The 15,777-nt window shown below is 34.9% G+C and overlaps 2 protein-coding genes across 9 annotated transcripts in view; one reads left to right on the forward strand and one right to left on the reverse strand.

Annotated features, from left to right (window-relative positions):
• LOC127422382 (rap1 GTPase-activating protein 2-like) overlaps positions 1 to 3,398 on the forward strand; it is a 115,102-nt gene extending 111,704 nt beyond the window's left edge. For 7 of the 8 annotated variants that reach the window (XR_007894156.1, XM_051665864.1, XM_051665863.1 and 4 more), the window contains 3 exons: positions 97 to 164; positions 457 to 493; positions 602 to 3,398. Coding sequence is in view for 6 of the 8 variants with exons in the window: in XM_051665864.1 (XP_051521824.1) it covers positions 97 to 164; positions 457 to 465 (77 nt within the window). In the remaining 2 variants the exon portion in view is untranslated. Of the gene's footprint in view, positions 1 to 96; positions 165 to 279; positions 317 to 456; positions 494 to 601 lie in introns of all 8 variants that reach the window. The other variant, XR_007894157.1, reaches the window with a different exon arrangement.
• Positions 3,399 to 3,461: 63 nt separating this feature from the next.
• On the reverse strand, positions 3,462 to 8,664 carry si:dkey-52l18.4 (uncharacterized protein LOC560708 homolog). Its single transcript, XM_051665367.1, has 5 exons — positions 8,401 to 8,664; positions 7,214 to 7,558; positions 6,920 to 7,084; positions 6,159 to 6,187; positions 3,462 to 6,056 (listed from the first exon to the last, which is right to left on the reverse strand). Exons 1-5 carry the CDS (start codon positions 8,456 to 8,458, stop codon positions 5,958 to 5,960), a joined length of 696 nt encoding a protein of 231 aa, XP_051521327.1. The 5' UTR covers positions 8,459 to 8,664; the 3' UTR covers positions 3,462 to 5,957.
• Between the last annotated feature and the right edge of the window lie 7,113 nt (positions 8,665 to 15,777).

The following is a 15,777-nucleotide window of genomic DNA, read 5'->3' on the forward strand; positions in this document are numbered from 1 at the left end:
CACACACACACAAACATGATTATACTGACATGCACATACATATGCTTCATTTTCGTGCTTTAAAATAAACAAGAACTTACCCTCTAATTTTCCCAGATGGAAAGAGCAAAACTTCACCAAGGTCAAACTTGAAATTCCGCTTTGACAAACTGAGCCACTCCACAGTAAGTATACTGTGTCCCGGGATGAACCATGTAACTATGAAATGTAATAGTGATTACACTTGCGTTAGTAAAAGCGTATGCATTTTGATATTGTATAACGTGAGTTTTATGGTAGGTCTGAATGATGATGTTCTACTGAAAACAGCATTATAGTGAGAGCAATTTTGTTATTCTAGATTTGCAGATACTGTAAAAGCATTTTTATTACTGTTGGTTTTATTGTAACTAAACATGATTCTGTAAACTGAATAATGAGATTAAGTAACTAAGATTATTTTTTCCTCTATCTCAGGGTCATTAGGTCACACAAAAGGCTGCAAGGTCAAAAGGTACCCTGCACATGATATGCAAACTACTTTATATTTATCTTAGTTTTGTATGTACTGAATATGCACATCTTTTTACAGCTAACCCATTTGTTTCTGTTCTTTTTCTAGGCAGTGACTTTGAACAGATTTTTATAGATTCATATGCAAAAGGGACCCTTTTCTTTAGATGATGCAACAGTTATTACTGTTACAAGTATAATACACAACTGAACACTATAAAAACTGATCATAGAACTACCGTCCTACAAACCCACACACAATGACAAGGGTTTAGGGGACAGAACACAAGTCTTACTAGAAATAGCAACAAATGTCTCTGTTTCAGCTATTTAAATGTAGTACTGCTCATACAAGTGTTCAAACTATCCATTGCTTTCTAGACAGATGCTAAATATTAACACAGCCACTTGAAATACTTGAACAGCACACAGTCATTACATGTTACAAGAGATAAGGACTACAAAACTGCATTATAAGCACCCAAAACTGTACAGTCACTATTTAGTCTTAATTACGGGTCATTTTGAGTCTTGTAACACATTGCCCATCAGTGTAAGCCTTAAAACATTACGCTCTTCTGACACAGACATGGATTTGTTTGTTTTTTTATTTGTGAGTAATGTGAGAAGAGGTGCAATTCACTTTTCCCAAAGGTAACCAAAGAGGAAGATTACCAGAGTGGTATAAAGGGAAATGTTTTAACAAGAAAAAGACACGCTTTATTATATATTTTAAAGCAAAATAGGTCTATTTAATACATTTCAACGTACGTTTAGACTGCCGTAGAAATAAAGGCTTTACAGTATATTTGATCAACACTGAGTTGTGGATGTTCCAAAATTAATTTCAAATTCATAGATCCACAGCTGGTAGAAGGAAATTTTGTGCCTGATCTCATGAAAATTATGTGACTGTAGTGACATTTTTGCAAAATTATATTACGTGGGTACTCCATGTACTTCATATCATGACAGTTCCAAAGGTGAAATGTCCACTGTGTGGCATTAAAAGTGAGTAAAATTTTCTCTCAAACAGATGAGGGTCTCTATGTTCGTGAGTGGTCAAAGCCCTGTGCGTCTTATACAATTTTCGTGAGAGCATTAATTCTAAGTGCAATTTTCGTGCCAGTGCAAAGTGCAAGTGGGCATGGGTGGGAGTGTTTGCACTATCTGTGGGTGTATGCGCGCAAACTTTGGGCGTATTGGATGACATTGAAGTGGCGCAAAGCACAATTTTCTCTTTTCCTGAGAAATAGGCCATTGCGCTAAGACGTGTCAAAAGCACGTTTTATCTCAGCGCGAAGTCCAAACTAAGTTCCTACATTTGCAGTTTGGAGATTCCACCAGCAGGTGGTAATAAAGTTTGTCCAAACTCTGAACATATAGTGGAACATCAAATTATGTCCCTGACAATCACTGTTGGAGCCGTTTTATGAAACACATATTTATGAAATTTGTGTTAAACTCTGTAGGTCATGGTTTATTTTTCAATTATTATTATTATTATGTTTATATTTACAGTTGTATTTATGATCTAAGTTGTATTGGTATTTTTCCACCTGTTGTCGCAGAGTGATTTTTAAGTCACTGCAAAAGGGGCAGAAGAAGTTGAAGAGAGTAAAATGTTTGGATTTGGTATGATTTTTTTTTTTTTTACCACTTAATTATTTTGATTATATTTTTGTTTCATTTGAGTTTAATTTTCATTTAGAAATATTTTTGGTTTAATTTGTTCGTGTTTCATTAAATGAATTTAATTTTTCAAAATCGACTGGTAGTAGGGTGTTCTGATACAATCACTGTTAATACTAGCCGTGGTTTGTGTGTCAGTAGATGAAAATGATTAATAATACTTACATTCTCTATAATTTAACTGAGCGTAAATCCAAATCCTGACGAGAACCATATTTTCCATGCGTATAGGAGCATGTCACTGTCATAGAAATATGCCTGACATATGCAGACGTGTTGGAGAAGAAACTCAGAATTAAATTGCACTTGACCCAGCCCATTAGCGCTTTGCACGCAACATTTCGCCAAATCCACTTGCGCCTAGACTTGCATGAAAAACCAAAACTTCATTGCCATGCCCATTGACTTTGCACATACTGTATGACTTTTGGAATAGCGCTTATTGCTAGTGCTCTTAAAATAGGTCCAGAGGTTTTTAAGGTTAATGCTCTATCAAATTTTAAACTTGAAAAACACAATTTCTGAAGCAACCATGTCATTTTGTGGTGCTTCTATAACACAGCTTGTAAATATTGTTGGTTATGTAATTCAAACTTTAAAATATATCACCTTAAAAGTCATGTGCTAAAGTAAAAGTGTTCTGATGTCATAAGATGGCATTGTGTTAGGAACAGTGTGAAAAGTATGTGTTTATGAACTGATAAAATGTCCCTTTACTCGTGATTTGTATGAAAGGGAATAAATTGTCGTTTTAGCACCTCTAGTGTTTATCTCACCAGGAAACTGCTGTGATACGTACAACGAGCCACGTAAAAAGCATTTTGGGAAAATGGCGGTATATTAATGTAATTCTGAGACCAGGTCGCATTTTTTTTTAATTAGGTATAATTTATTTGCATTTGTGTGTATTTTGCATTTCCCATTCCTCAGAATTCAGTTTGTTGTAAACAGTGATACTCATTGGTGAGGGCATTAGAACTGAGAGCGAGTTAAATATTCTTGTATAATAGTGAGAACTTTGTTTGATATAAAAGGTGTTGGCATATATGTTTGTACTGCCATAATTTATTGCTTTTGTTGATGTTACGTTAAGTATAATTGCAGAGTATGCAGAGAGTCAAATACATTAAGATAATTTAAAAGATCATGTATATGTATATTTGGTTATGGCAAGTGCCATTAAGAATTTATTATAAAATGTATTTTGTGTCAAATGCCTGTCTCTTATGTGAATCATTTGAAAAATGAGTCTGGCCAATGGGTATACTTAAGTAATTGTCACCTTTAATTTGAGATAATTCACACATACACACAAAATACAATCTCACACATTCTATATACAATGCACACATCCAATTGACAGTAGAACAACATAAAGTTTAACAATGCACCTGATCAGATTCATATTTTAAACGAACATCTAAGTTCTCAGTCTTGGCCTGTGTCTAATACTGCAACTTTAGGCCTACTATTAGGGGTTGTTCACACCAAACGTATTTTTGCGTCCGTCTGTGCCATTTTTCAATAGTTTTTCTATGTAAACGTGCTGGAGAAACGTCTTTGACCATTGCGCCGTGCCAAAATTAAAAGAACGTTAACCTTTTAAAACGCGTCTCGAGACGTGTGTTCTGCCAAAGACTAAGGACCCTTTTCACATATCCGGGTTTGAGAGCAGAAGTAGACGCATAGCAGAGTAAACCTGAATTGCAGTGAATGGGAGACCACAGCAAATGTAATTTTTGCTTACCCGTTTGCTCCAACAGCAAAAGAAAAAATCAACGATTATGCTTTCACAGCTTTGCAAAAAAAGATAAAAATATAGAGTGCTGGATAACAGCAGTAAGAAGAGAAAAATAGACCAAATTTTCTGTCACTCCCTCAGCAGCTGTGTTAGAAGGCTCATCGCAGCTGTGGTATCTGATTTTGTTTTTTGTTTTTTTTAAAGTTTGCTACATTTAAGTTGTTAAAGAAGACGGAAACGCATCAAGACAGGTCTGTGACAGGGTCCATTTAGCAGAGACGGGCCATGAAGAAAGGAAGTCCGGCATTACAGCTAAAAGAACCAATCACGTTTTAGATACAGACATCGCCTGTCAATCAACTGAAGTACACGAATGCACATTAGCTTTACAAGCTGGGAAAATAAAAATCAAATCAAATCACTTTTATTGTCACACAACCATATACACAAGTGCAATAGTGTGTGAAATTATTGGGTGCAGTTCCGAGCAACATAGTAGTCGTGACAGTGATATAGCTTTGAAATAGCTTTTTTTCCCGCGTAATCTGTGGGAAAGTAGCACAATTTCAGATACCAGTGTTGTTAGATTTTATTGCTGATTTGAAATATGTTCCTTGATCGTTATCTTGATTAACTGTTGTGGAGATTTCGGTGTTCCCCCATTCAGGTAGATAGGAGCAGCACTTTCATTACTGGAAATAGCTTCCTGGGAGCGTTTCAGAGATGGCCACCATTCACCTTATTCACGCTAGCGCCATCTTTGATTTTTAACGGGAATGACAATGAGGCTGTGAGGGATAGACTTACAGTCTCTTTAGTGGGCTGTACTGCAGTTTAAAGAGTTTTTGGATCGTTCCGCAGATAAAACATTGATAAAATATCTGCCCAAGAACATTCAGTATACAAAGAACTCCAAACAACATGAGTTGTGGAAAATCAGTTGTGATCTAGGAGCTTTATACAGCTTTATTCCATTCGTGCCATTGAAGAGATCATTGAAGCCTATCCCTCACAGCTTTGTTGTCATTACCATTAAAAATCAAAGATGGCGCTAGCGTGAATAAGGTCAGTTGGACTGACTTGCTAGAAAGACTTTATCTCTGCTCTATCCACCTTACTTTTCAGTGAAAATAGTGGGCCACTTCCAGCTCTTTTAGATATACAAAAATACTACATTATGTTGCTTTATATTACAGGCTGGCAATAAATGTCGACATATTATTATTATTTATGAATTTCATAAACTCATTGGTTTTGAGCGCATATAGTTTTACCGTTTATTGCATTTTGCCATCGTTTTATCACACACTGTTGCACAGGCAGAATGAATGAAATCAGGTGCTGACACGCCTTCGCAAACTTTACACAACCAGTAGAGAGAAGAAAGCTGCTGGGAAAATGCGGCTTCAACTTTCTTTGCACCAAAACTGCATGTTGTTTCATCTTGACAAAATAATAAACGCATTATTCTCTCTGTTCTTGTCAGAGAGCATTCTCTTTCTTAGCGGTGCATAGTAAACAGACACGCAGATCTCGCATTCAGCATGGCTTATGAAACGTTGCCTTTGGAAATAACTAAATAAAGGCATCATCGTAGGTCGTGCAGGTACATATGAATGGAGGTTTTCATGGAGACAAGAAAGACAGTTATCATCACGATCTCAGTAAAATAAGTAGCAGATTGTATTATCGCCTCTTCAGTACACCACACAGTAACAAGTGAATGATTTGCTTTGTCTCTTTTACTATAAATTTTGACGTTACAAAATTATCTGACATTGGCACATAATTCTGCTGTACATCCTGTAGATGTGTGAGAGTATATAAGCCCATATCACTAAATTCTGCTATTATCCTTCTAGTTTTTTACACTGCGGTCAATGCCAGCGGAACTGTGTCACATTCGCCGGAAATGGAAATGCAGGCGCTGCTTACTTTCGCGTTGCAAAATATGATGGATAAGTTTAACGTGAAAACGCGTTCGATCTGAACGACCCCCTGGGGATAGAAATGCAAGATGCAGTTGTTCTGGTCAGGAAAAACGCAGTGAGGAGTAGATGGTTGGCTGCAGCACTTGTTTTGGGTGGATATTCTGCCTTGTGTCGTTCAATGCAATTTCTGCATACACCAACTGCATAAAGACATATAAAGAAATGGATATCATTGAACAATAAAAAAAATAAAAAAAAACAGATACTTATCAGAAAGCACAGTATAATAGTGGGGTACTTGCCTCCTTTTTTGGTTTCACTCTAGCAGCGACTAGAATGAGAAAAAAAATAAATAAACACTTAAGCATTAAGACTTTGACAAACTGGCTTTATAAATATGATTAATTATGTGTGCAAAGCATATAGTTATATTAACTACATAATATTATTGCAGGTGTTTTCAAATTGGGGTGGGGATGACTACAAATACATTTCAATTGAATTTAAAATGTTTTTCTTCAGGTTTATGCATGTAACATTATTCTAACTGTTGGTAGGAAAAAAAATATATGCTATTAGCTTTATATAAAATAAGTATTTTCCAAATTTTGTTGACAATATCAAACAGTTTAAATGGGTCTTTATAAATGTATATATGGAAATATATAGCTGCCTTTATGTTTTTAAGAATCCTTGCAAGAGGATCATCATATTTGGGGGTCCTTGGCATCAAAAAGTCTGAAACTTCTATTATAGCATAAGAATAATGATGCACTAGGGCTAAACATTTCATTCATTTTAAATATACAGTGTTCTAAGAATTGCCTTAACTGGTAAATGCATACAATATATGGAGCCAACTATACCAAAGTGTATACATTTATTAAAATATGACATATTGCTTGACTGTGATTTGAGAAACAATAGTAACTGATTTATATTATATTTACGTACAGTATGTGGTAATACTGCTATAATACTGACTTAATTAAAACTGCTAATCCAGTTATTACTCTACTACTAAGACAAAGATGCAATTGCAGTATAGAGAGTTGGCTCTCACAGGAGGTGTGGGGGTGGGGAGGAATTGGTGGTGGTGATGGATGATCCCGGGTCAGACACCAAACCAATCCCAGAACAAGAGGACAACACATCAAGGCACCGAGATACACCAGCACTCGATGAGAGAGCTTTCTGCCTGATGATTCTGCTGTCCAGAACAAAGGACCTATGAGCAAATGGATTTGAATCATGGCTGATTTTATATTTGCAAGGAAGCATTTTATACTTAGTTATTGTATCTTTAACAATATTCTGTTGAGAAATACAGAAACATTTTCAAAATGTAAAGAGCTACCTTCAGTCACATTAACATATGTCACATGTCCACTGCTAGTGAAATGTTGAGGCCAGAATATCATGCACTTGTATGCTCCAGCATCTGATTGGTTGATGTTCTGAATGCTGACAAACAAATGTGTGCTGTTGGTGGTCAGAGTGTAATTATACAGCTGAATGCGTGGAGAGGAAGTGAGGAAAGTCCACTCTGTGCTCCTCTGCATGTCCTGAAAAGTCCATCCTCCAGTCCAGCCACGTACCCCACAGTGTTCCACCTCACAGCTCATTCGGAGACTGCCCCCTTCTGGCACAAACTTTGAACTACGACTCGCCCGAACAGATAAGCAACGTTCACACTCACAGACTGAAATACAATAAAATGAGACTATAATAAGAGCATTCTTTTATTTTTTATTTTTTTATTTACTTGTCAGATAATTGTCTTCTTGTAGACCAGAAACAATATCAAAGCAATATTCAATACAAGTTAAGCTCAATCTGCATTTGTGGCATAATGTTGATTACCACTAAAAAATAATTTCAAAGCGCCCCTCCTTTTCTTAATAAATAAATAAATAAATAAATAAATAAATAAAAATGATTTACAGTACAAAGTTACAGTAAGTGAATGGGGCAAATTATTAGAGGGTTTAAAGGCAGAAATGTGATTTTTTTTTTAAAGCACTTAATTCTTAGTATTATTTGAGCTGTAAATTAGTTTAAATTGTTGTTTTTACAGACTTTATATATATATATAAACGTCTGTAAAAACAATTTAAACTAATAAAATAATATATAATTAACTAATATAATAATACTAAGAATTAATGTAGGTGCTTATATATATATATATATATATATATATATATATATAAAGAAAAGGAGGGACAAGTCAAAATGAATTGTTGTGGCAATCAACATTATGCCACAAATTCTGTAGATTGAGCTTAACTTGTATTGAACACCGGAATATTCCTTTAAATATATTTTATGCTTTGAGTTTGATTCTCAGTTTTACTCTGATAAATAAACTATATCTTTGGAAAGTGAGAATGTTTACACTACTAAAGCATTAATGTTGTCATAAATGATAATAAAGGCCTATCATTTTAAGCTATGAGAAATCCACATGTGAATTTTAAGTAGGCCACTTCTTAATGGCATAGCTTTAACTGCAGTAGGTATATAGTCTTAAAAGTGGCTTACCTTTTAAGATACACAAAAATGCAAGAAAGGTCAAGGAACACCAGTCAACTGTTTTCATCCTTTATAATTTTTCCATACTCTCTGTCGGCTGTCCTCACACAGTTACAGAACAGAACACAAAGAGCTGTTTCTCTCCAGACTACAACAATCGAAAGTACTTTCAGTTCTTTTAATCTCTTTACTGTAAATTTCCCCACTACTCATTACACGAACATGCTCTCATATTTTATTTTAAATACATCTGGCAACTTCAGTTGTATTGTAAGCATGCAGTTGAGGAAGGAAATCTAAGCTCTCCTCACGCTAAAGGAAAACATCAGACCCTTCCTGTTGGATCAAGGACAGGCTGTGGAGTGTAAAGTTAAAGTGCTCTATGGTCAAGGGTACAAGTAAGTCCAAAAAAGGTAAAAATAAAATAAAATAATAATTATATATATATAAAAAAAATGGGTTTCATTGAGGCACTTACAATGGAAGTGAATGGGGCCAATCCGTAAACGTTAAAATACTCACTGTTTCAAAAGAATAGCCACAAGACATAAACAATATGCATGTTAACATGATTTTAGTGTAATAATATTGCTTACTGACCTTTTCTGTGTAAAGTTTTAGCCAATTTTACAACTTCGTTGTCATGACGAGATAACGCCGTAAACCGATGATTTAAACAACTTAACAGCTCAAATAATATACAAGTTTTAACAGAAGAATTAATGAAAGTGCTTTTATAAAATTATAAGCTTCACATTTTCTTCCTTTAACCCTCCAAAAATTATCCCTATTCACATTCATTGTAAGTGCCTCACTGTAACCTTGATTTTTACCTTTTTAAAGAAAAGGAGAAAGGTGTTGAAATTAATTTTTGTGGTATTCAACATTTTGCCACAAATGCTGTCGATTGAGCTAAACTTGTATTGAACACAGAATATTTTTTCTGTTTGTCTTCAGCCATGTGATAATAAAGGCCTTTTTAATATGTGAAGAGGAGGCGAGAAGCAGCTTTCCTGGTTCAGGTAAGGGTTTATTTTCTCTCTGTAGTACAATTGCAGTCTCAGAGTCTTTACTTTATTCACTAAGTTAATCTATAGTCTCACACCGCTTCATAAAAATAAACTCTCATCATGTATACTATGAAAACTTCTTTGCTTCTTAATCGGGTCTGTGGTGCCCAGGCTCTCTCTCCTCTATCTGCTGTGTGGCTCTATTTTATGCCGCTCTCCCCGTGCTCACTGAAATTAGACAGGTGTTAGACATAATTTAGCTCAGGTGTAAGCGCCCTTACTGCTTTCTCTCTCTCCGGAGAGATGCTTGACCACGCCCCCGCTGCCACATAATATAATAAAATGCCATGGTTATTTTGCTTTTTGAGAGCAGTTTTCTCTATTCAAGAAAGACTTTCTTTTTATATCTCTTTTTATATTTAGAATAAGCTATAATAAAATTGTTTTATTATCAATATATATATATATATATGTACACACACACACACATATACACTACCGGTCAAAAGTTTTGAAACACTCATTCTTTATTGTAATTTTTTTTTTTTTTTTCACATTTTAGAATAATAGTAAAGTCATCAAAACTATGGGATAACATAAATGGAACTATGGGAATTATGTTGTGACTAAACAAAATCCAAATTAAATCAAAACTATGTTATATTTTAGCATCTTCAAAGTAGTCACCCTTTGCCTAGAATTTGCAGACATGTACTGTTGACATTTTCTCAACCAACTTCTTGAGGTATCACCCTGGGATGCTTTTTAAACAGTATTGAAGGAGTTCCCATCTATGTTGGGCACATATTGACTGCTTTTCTTTATTATTTGGTCCAAGTCATCAATTTCAAAAAACATTTTTTTTTATTATTACATTTTAGTTTTATAATGAAATAAATTAATATGTTGGCACAAATATATTTTTGTCTACAAAACTAATTTCAATCATTTAAGCATACGCCTTCAGATCAAAAGATTTTTAAGATCATGAGAAACATTTCAGTCAAGTGTTTCAAAAGTTTTGACTGGTAGTGTGTGTGTGTGTGTGTGTGTATGTGTGTGTGTGTGTATGTGTGTGTATATATATATATATATATATATATATATATATATATATATATATAGTGCCCTCCACTAATACAGGCCAAATTCCCAAATTCATCCATTCATCCACTGGGTAAGACCAGGGGCATAGCCAGAAAATTTTTTCAGGGGTGGCCAGGTAAGACCCAGTGATTTTATTGGGGTGGCCAAAAAAATTCACTACTGACTGTGACATGCTGTACCAAAAGCAAATTCTACAGACAGAAATTCTGTAAATTCTACAGAATTTATAGGTCACAAATGTACACAAGGAATTTAAAGTTATCAATTTACTTCCAATGCCATACAAAAGAAGGAAAAATTTATTGGCTGCTTGTCTTAAAAAACAAGGGTGGGTTGGTGTGGATGTTTGATGCATGTTTTTACTAGCTGTACCAATGTAGTCGCGAGTTCAGAACCCAACTTGATCTGCTTTTCCATGTTGCTGAATGTGCACGTTGGCATCGTTGGCACAGCTACATGTAGTTTCTTTTTCCACGATACTGCAGTGAAATCAGAAACAAGTGACCAAGCGTCCCTACGTCAATAAATAATGCAATAAAAGATGGTCCCTAAATTTGCAACTATTTGTGAATCAAGAATGTCCAACGTCAAGCCAACTTTAATGCATTATTTATTGACGTGTACCAACTTTATTGCATTATTTATTGACGTACATGTCAATAAATAATGCAATAAAGTTGGCTTGACGTTGGACATTCTTGATTCACAAATAGTTGCAAATTTAGGGACCGTCTCTAAAGATACAGGCAACATTGGAGCATACAAATCCAAAACATTTACAAACATTTCCATAACATAGAGTATACAACTTCAGTAACATTCAAAGCAAATTACTTACAGGCATACAACCAACTCCAAAGTGTGAATGTAGGTGTCAGCAATAATGCACACCTTTTAGATTTTTGATTTTATATATATATATATATATATATAATATAAATGTCCAGTTATATGTAAGCATTTCTATATTCATCAGTATTGTAATAGGCCTTGGTGTCAGAATCTGGATTTTATTTAGTGGAAAAGCGGATCAAGTTGGGTTCTCAGCTCGCGACTACATTGGTACAGCTAGTAAAAACATGCATCAAACATCCACACCAACCCAGATTTGTTTTTTATATATATATATATATATATATATATATATATATATATATATATATATATATATATATATATATATATACAGCCAATAACCTACAAACAAGGGAGTCTTAAATAATGTCTAAACTAAAGACTCTGCTAAATAAATTCAGCTGACTCAATACATGTGTTAACGGACTATGATAATGGCCTACTTTGACAACACATTGTTTCCTAGTGCTGGCAGAAAATACTCAAAACAGACACAAGCAGTGTATCTATCAACCACAAATAATATAATATTGAGCAGCAGCCTTCAGAGTTGCATTGGAGTGATGTCACCTCCCCTCTTCGAATGATTGGCTAGAGGAGGATCTGTCGATCAAGAATTAGTGGATCAATGGGGATGCAAAACTCCCCCTGATTTACATGAAACTACTCACAAGTTTTGGAAAATCAAGCACAAAACTTGGAAACAAAAGCAAAGAAAAATACAGCATAAGCGTACAAAAAATGAAAATATGAGCAAAATTGTCAGAGCACAAAAAACAGTAATATAACCAAGGAAAACATGATTTTGTTTGCAATTCTGATGACTTTGCTTTAATTTTTTTGTTGTTGTTTTTTTGCAGCATATTTTAAATGTGTTTATATATTTTTGATTCATGCTTGTTATTTTTTGGTCTGTGCTTATTATTTTGATCTACGCTTTTTATTTATTTTTGCGCTTATTATTTTTTTTATCTGCGCTTATTATTTTTTGATTCACACTTATTATTTTGATTCACGCTTATTATATTTGGATCCGTGACCGCAATACATTTGGCGGGATTTTGATCCCATACACTGCAACGGTTGTTATATGACGTCACACCTCTACACACAGAGGTTTGTGCCGTGTGGGCGGTTCGCAGCTGTTCAGCTTGAATAGTGCAGACTGTTTGCGTCATAGAGCGGCAAAAAAGTCACTTGTCTGTCAGTGTTGTCAAAAGTGCTTTGCACAACAGGGGTGGCCAGAGGGGTGGCCAAGCTTCAATCAGGGGTGGCACTGGCCACCCATGGCCACCATGTAGCTACGCCCCTGGGTAGGACCAAAGAATATAGTTCTGATGTGCGGCAAATGGTTGCTGAGCTTCATAAAATGGGAAGTGGCTATAAGAAAATAGCTAAAGCATTAAAAATGCCCATTTCTACAGGAGACAGCAGTTCACTCTATTAAACGGAAAAGAAATAGGGCACAAATGACTTCTAGACTAGAGATGGGACTCTAGATTTACTAACATTGCTAAAGTGCAGTGTAATGTGTGATCTTTTTAGCTGTGATTTGGCAAATTGTGCATTCGGAATTTGAAACAACCTTGAACAGCTATTTTTTAAGTTTTTTCCCCAGTTTTTCAAATGCAATTGATATTTCATTTTCTTCATGTTGCAGTTAATGCTGTTTAGGCTACAGTATATTTCCAACAAATGAAACTACGAAAATGTTGGTGATTTTTCATTTAAGCATTTGATTTGGCATTTGAAGGTTTGCAACTCCTTTTGACCACAGACTTTTCATGATTATTCCATTTGTTCTTGATTACAAGATAAAGGCTATAGCAATTGCAGTGGCTGATTTTCAGTTTACTTTGAAAATAGTCTGTGCATGGAGTACATCAAAGTACCAAATTTGTGTGCTTGCCAGTGAAATGTCCAAGAAGCAAAAGATTAAATCATGATTTACTTAATGTAGCCATATTGGCACTCAAAGTAAAATTTTGTCGGTGCAGTCGACTCCATAGAACCTGAATTTGCTTTCAATTCAGAAGTGATCATCTCTATGCCCTATTCTTTTCAAAGTCTTTACCCTCCACTGTGAGAGAGCTTCGGTAAGTTGAAAGGTGTGGGGCTTAAAAAAAATAACCCACACGGAACACACTTTTTAAGTTATTCTTATATGATATTCTGTTTGGAATGGCCCTACAGAATGTTCTCAGTTCTAAGTGCCCTTCGGAGGCATCATTTACACGGTTTGAAACGCAGACATGGCCGAGACATAGAGGGCATGTGTGGGCAAATGCACAGCAGCTGGAGATAACAGCCAAACTCATAAAAAGAACCTTCTGCTCTGTTGCTTTTAGATGATGAACATTCACATTGTTTTGATATGCAGTAGATTAGCCCATGTCTAGGCATGTTTGCATGTGTGGAGGGTTTAGTGAGGATTCAGACTTTTCAATGGGTTGTAGACTACTGCAATTTAAATTAGTGCTCGTCTGACAATATATATATATATATATATATATATATATATATATATATATATATATATATATATATATATATATTAAAAAAAAATCTTTCCTAAAAAAATTTAAGACCAAAAATGTCAGCAAACACGATTTGTGAAAATTAGGACCTTTATACAGTTTTAACCCTCATGTGTTGTTCGGGTCATTTTTGACACATTTTCATTTTGCTTCTTTAAAGGTGCACTCAGTAACTTTTGTCTTTGTGTCATCTTGGACTTACACTGACACGATGATATGGTTTATGTGTAGTTGTGTAATCACACACACGTTCACTTGCACACGTGTGTATTTTTCTTTTTAATGGCAATAATTTATATAAATAAATCCTTTAGTCCAAGGCCTGCCAAAGACATGTGAGTCTTGAAATTATGTTGACCACTGGTTGGTAACAAAGACAATCTATAAATTAGTTACTACCGTGGTCTATTTGGCCAGAATATCCTGCAGTTATAAAAACTTTACAACATTTGACCTTATCAGACTAGCAATCCTTATGTCTAATGTAAACAAACGTTGCCTAACTTTTGTAACATCATTTATTTCAAAACATCAGTGTTTCCAATAAGTCAAAACAACAGCATAAGATATGGCACTTACCCGCTCAGATGACATGTTTTCGGATATCCTTCTTTTCCTTTCTTTCGTTATTTATTTGTCCATTCACTCTGATAAGATGTCCAGTATCCATGTGTACACCGGTGCCTCAAACCACATTCATCTGCGCAGAGCCGAAGCACAACCAAAACAATGTTCTTCTGCAAGACGCATGCAGTTTTATTTTTTAACCACTAGAGGGCCAAAAGTTACATAGTAACTTTAAGTTTAAGCACTCTACCTATAGTTAAAGGTTCTAAATTATTAAAAACTAATTGTAGAATTAATTAATGATAATAAATTGTAGAAAAGAAGTGACAATTTATGTTACATATCATATATTGAGCTGTATGGAATATGCCTAATAGTAAATAGGTCTATCAGCTGTATAGGACAGAAGAGAGTAAACACACACAAACACAAACACAAACACACATATGTTGGTGCATCTATCCTTATGAGGACCCTCCATAGACATAATGATTTTTATACTGTACGAACTATAGATTCTATCCCCTAACCTAACCCTACCCCTAAACCTAACCCTCAAAAAAAGCTTTCTGCATTTTTACATTTTCAATAAAACATTGTTTAGTATGTTTTTGTTTTTTTAAGCGATTTGAATTATGGGGACACTAGAAATGTCCTCATAAACCACATTTATAGCATACCCTTGTAATTACCAGTTTGTAACATAAAAAAAATGTCCTGGTAAACCCCCCAAACCCCACACACAGACACACACACACACTTTGGACTGGATTCAATGAGGCTTTGTGACAAAAAAAAAGTAACTCTCGTGTTGCTCCGGGTCAAATAGACCCACCATAGGAAATGAATGGGAAAGACTACAACACAGAGGCATTTTTTTATTATTATTTGTCAGACACAATGCAGAACACAATCACACATAAATGAAGGGATGAGACTATAAAACATCCACAATGCAGAAAACACACACACACAAACACACACACACACACACAGGTTTGTTTGACTATATTAGTGAGGACTGCTGTTAGACTTCCATTTATTTCATATCAGGCTAATGATATTTTCTATTTCCCAACTCTACCACTAAACCTAACCATCACTAGATTTGAAGATCAACATAATCTGACCCATTTAGGAGCCCTTTTTTTCTTTTTACTAATGAGGACATTTGGCTCTCACAAGTGTAGACAAACCTGTCCACACATACCAGGCCTAGTCTGTGACAAAGTTTATGCTAGAATTTTGATGTTTGAAATAAATGACAGGTAACAAAATTAATACTTATTTTGTAACACAATCAGATTTGA

Source organism: Myxocyprinus asiaticus, chromosome 31, assembly GCF_019703515.2.
Source record: "Myxocyprinus asiaticus isolate MX2 ecotype Aquarium Trade chromosome 31, UBuf_Myxa_2, whole genome shotgun sequence".
Lineage (NCBI taxonomy): Eukaryota > Metazoa > Chordata > Actinopteri > Cypriniformes > Catostomidae > Myxocyprinus > Myxocyprinus asiaticus.

Excerpts from the sequence above, each read along its gene's own strand:
- si:dkey-52l18.4 (XM_051665367.1), bottom strand. The coding sequence starts at position 8,458 with ATGAAAACAGTTGACTGGTGTTCCTTGACCTTTCTTGCATTTTTGTGT. Across the intron at positions 7,559-8,400 it reads ATTTTTGTGTATCTTAAAAG|TCTGTGAGTGTGAACGTTGC; the intron begins GTAAGCCACTTT and ends ATTGTATTTCAG. Across the intron at positions 7,085-7,213 it reads ATATGTTAATGTGACTGAAG|GTCCTTTGTTCTGGACAGCA; the intron begins GTAGCTCTTTAC and ends ATTTGCTCATAG.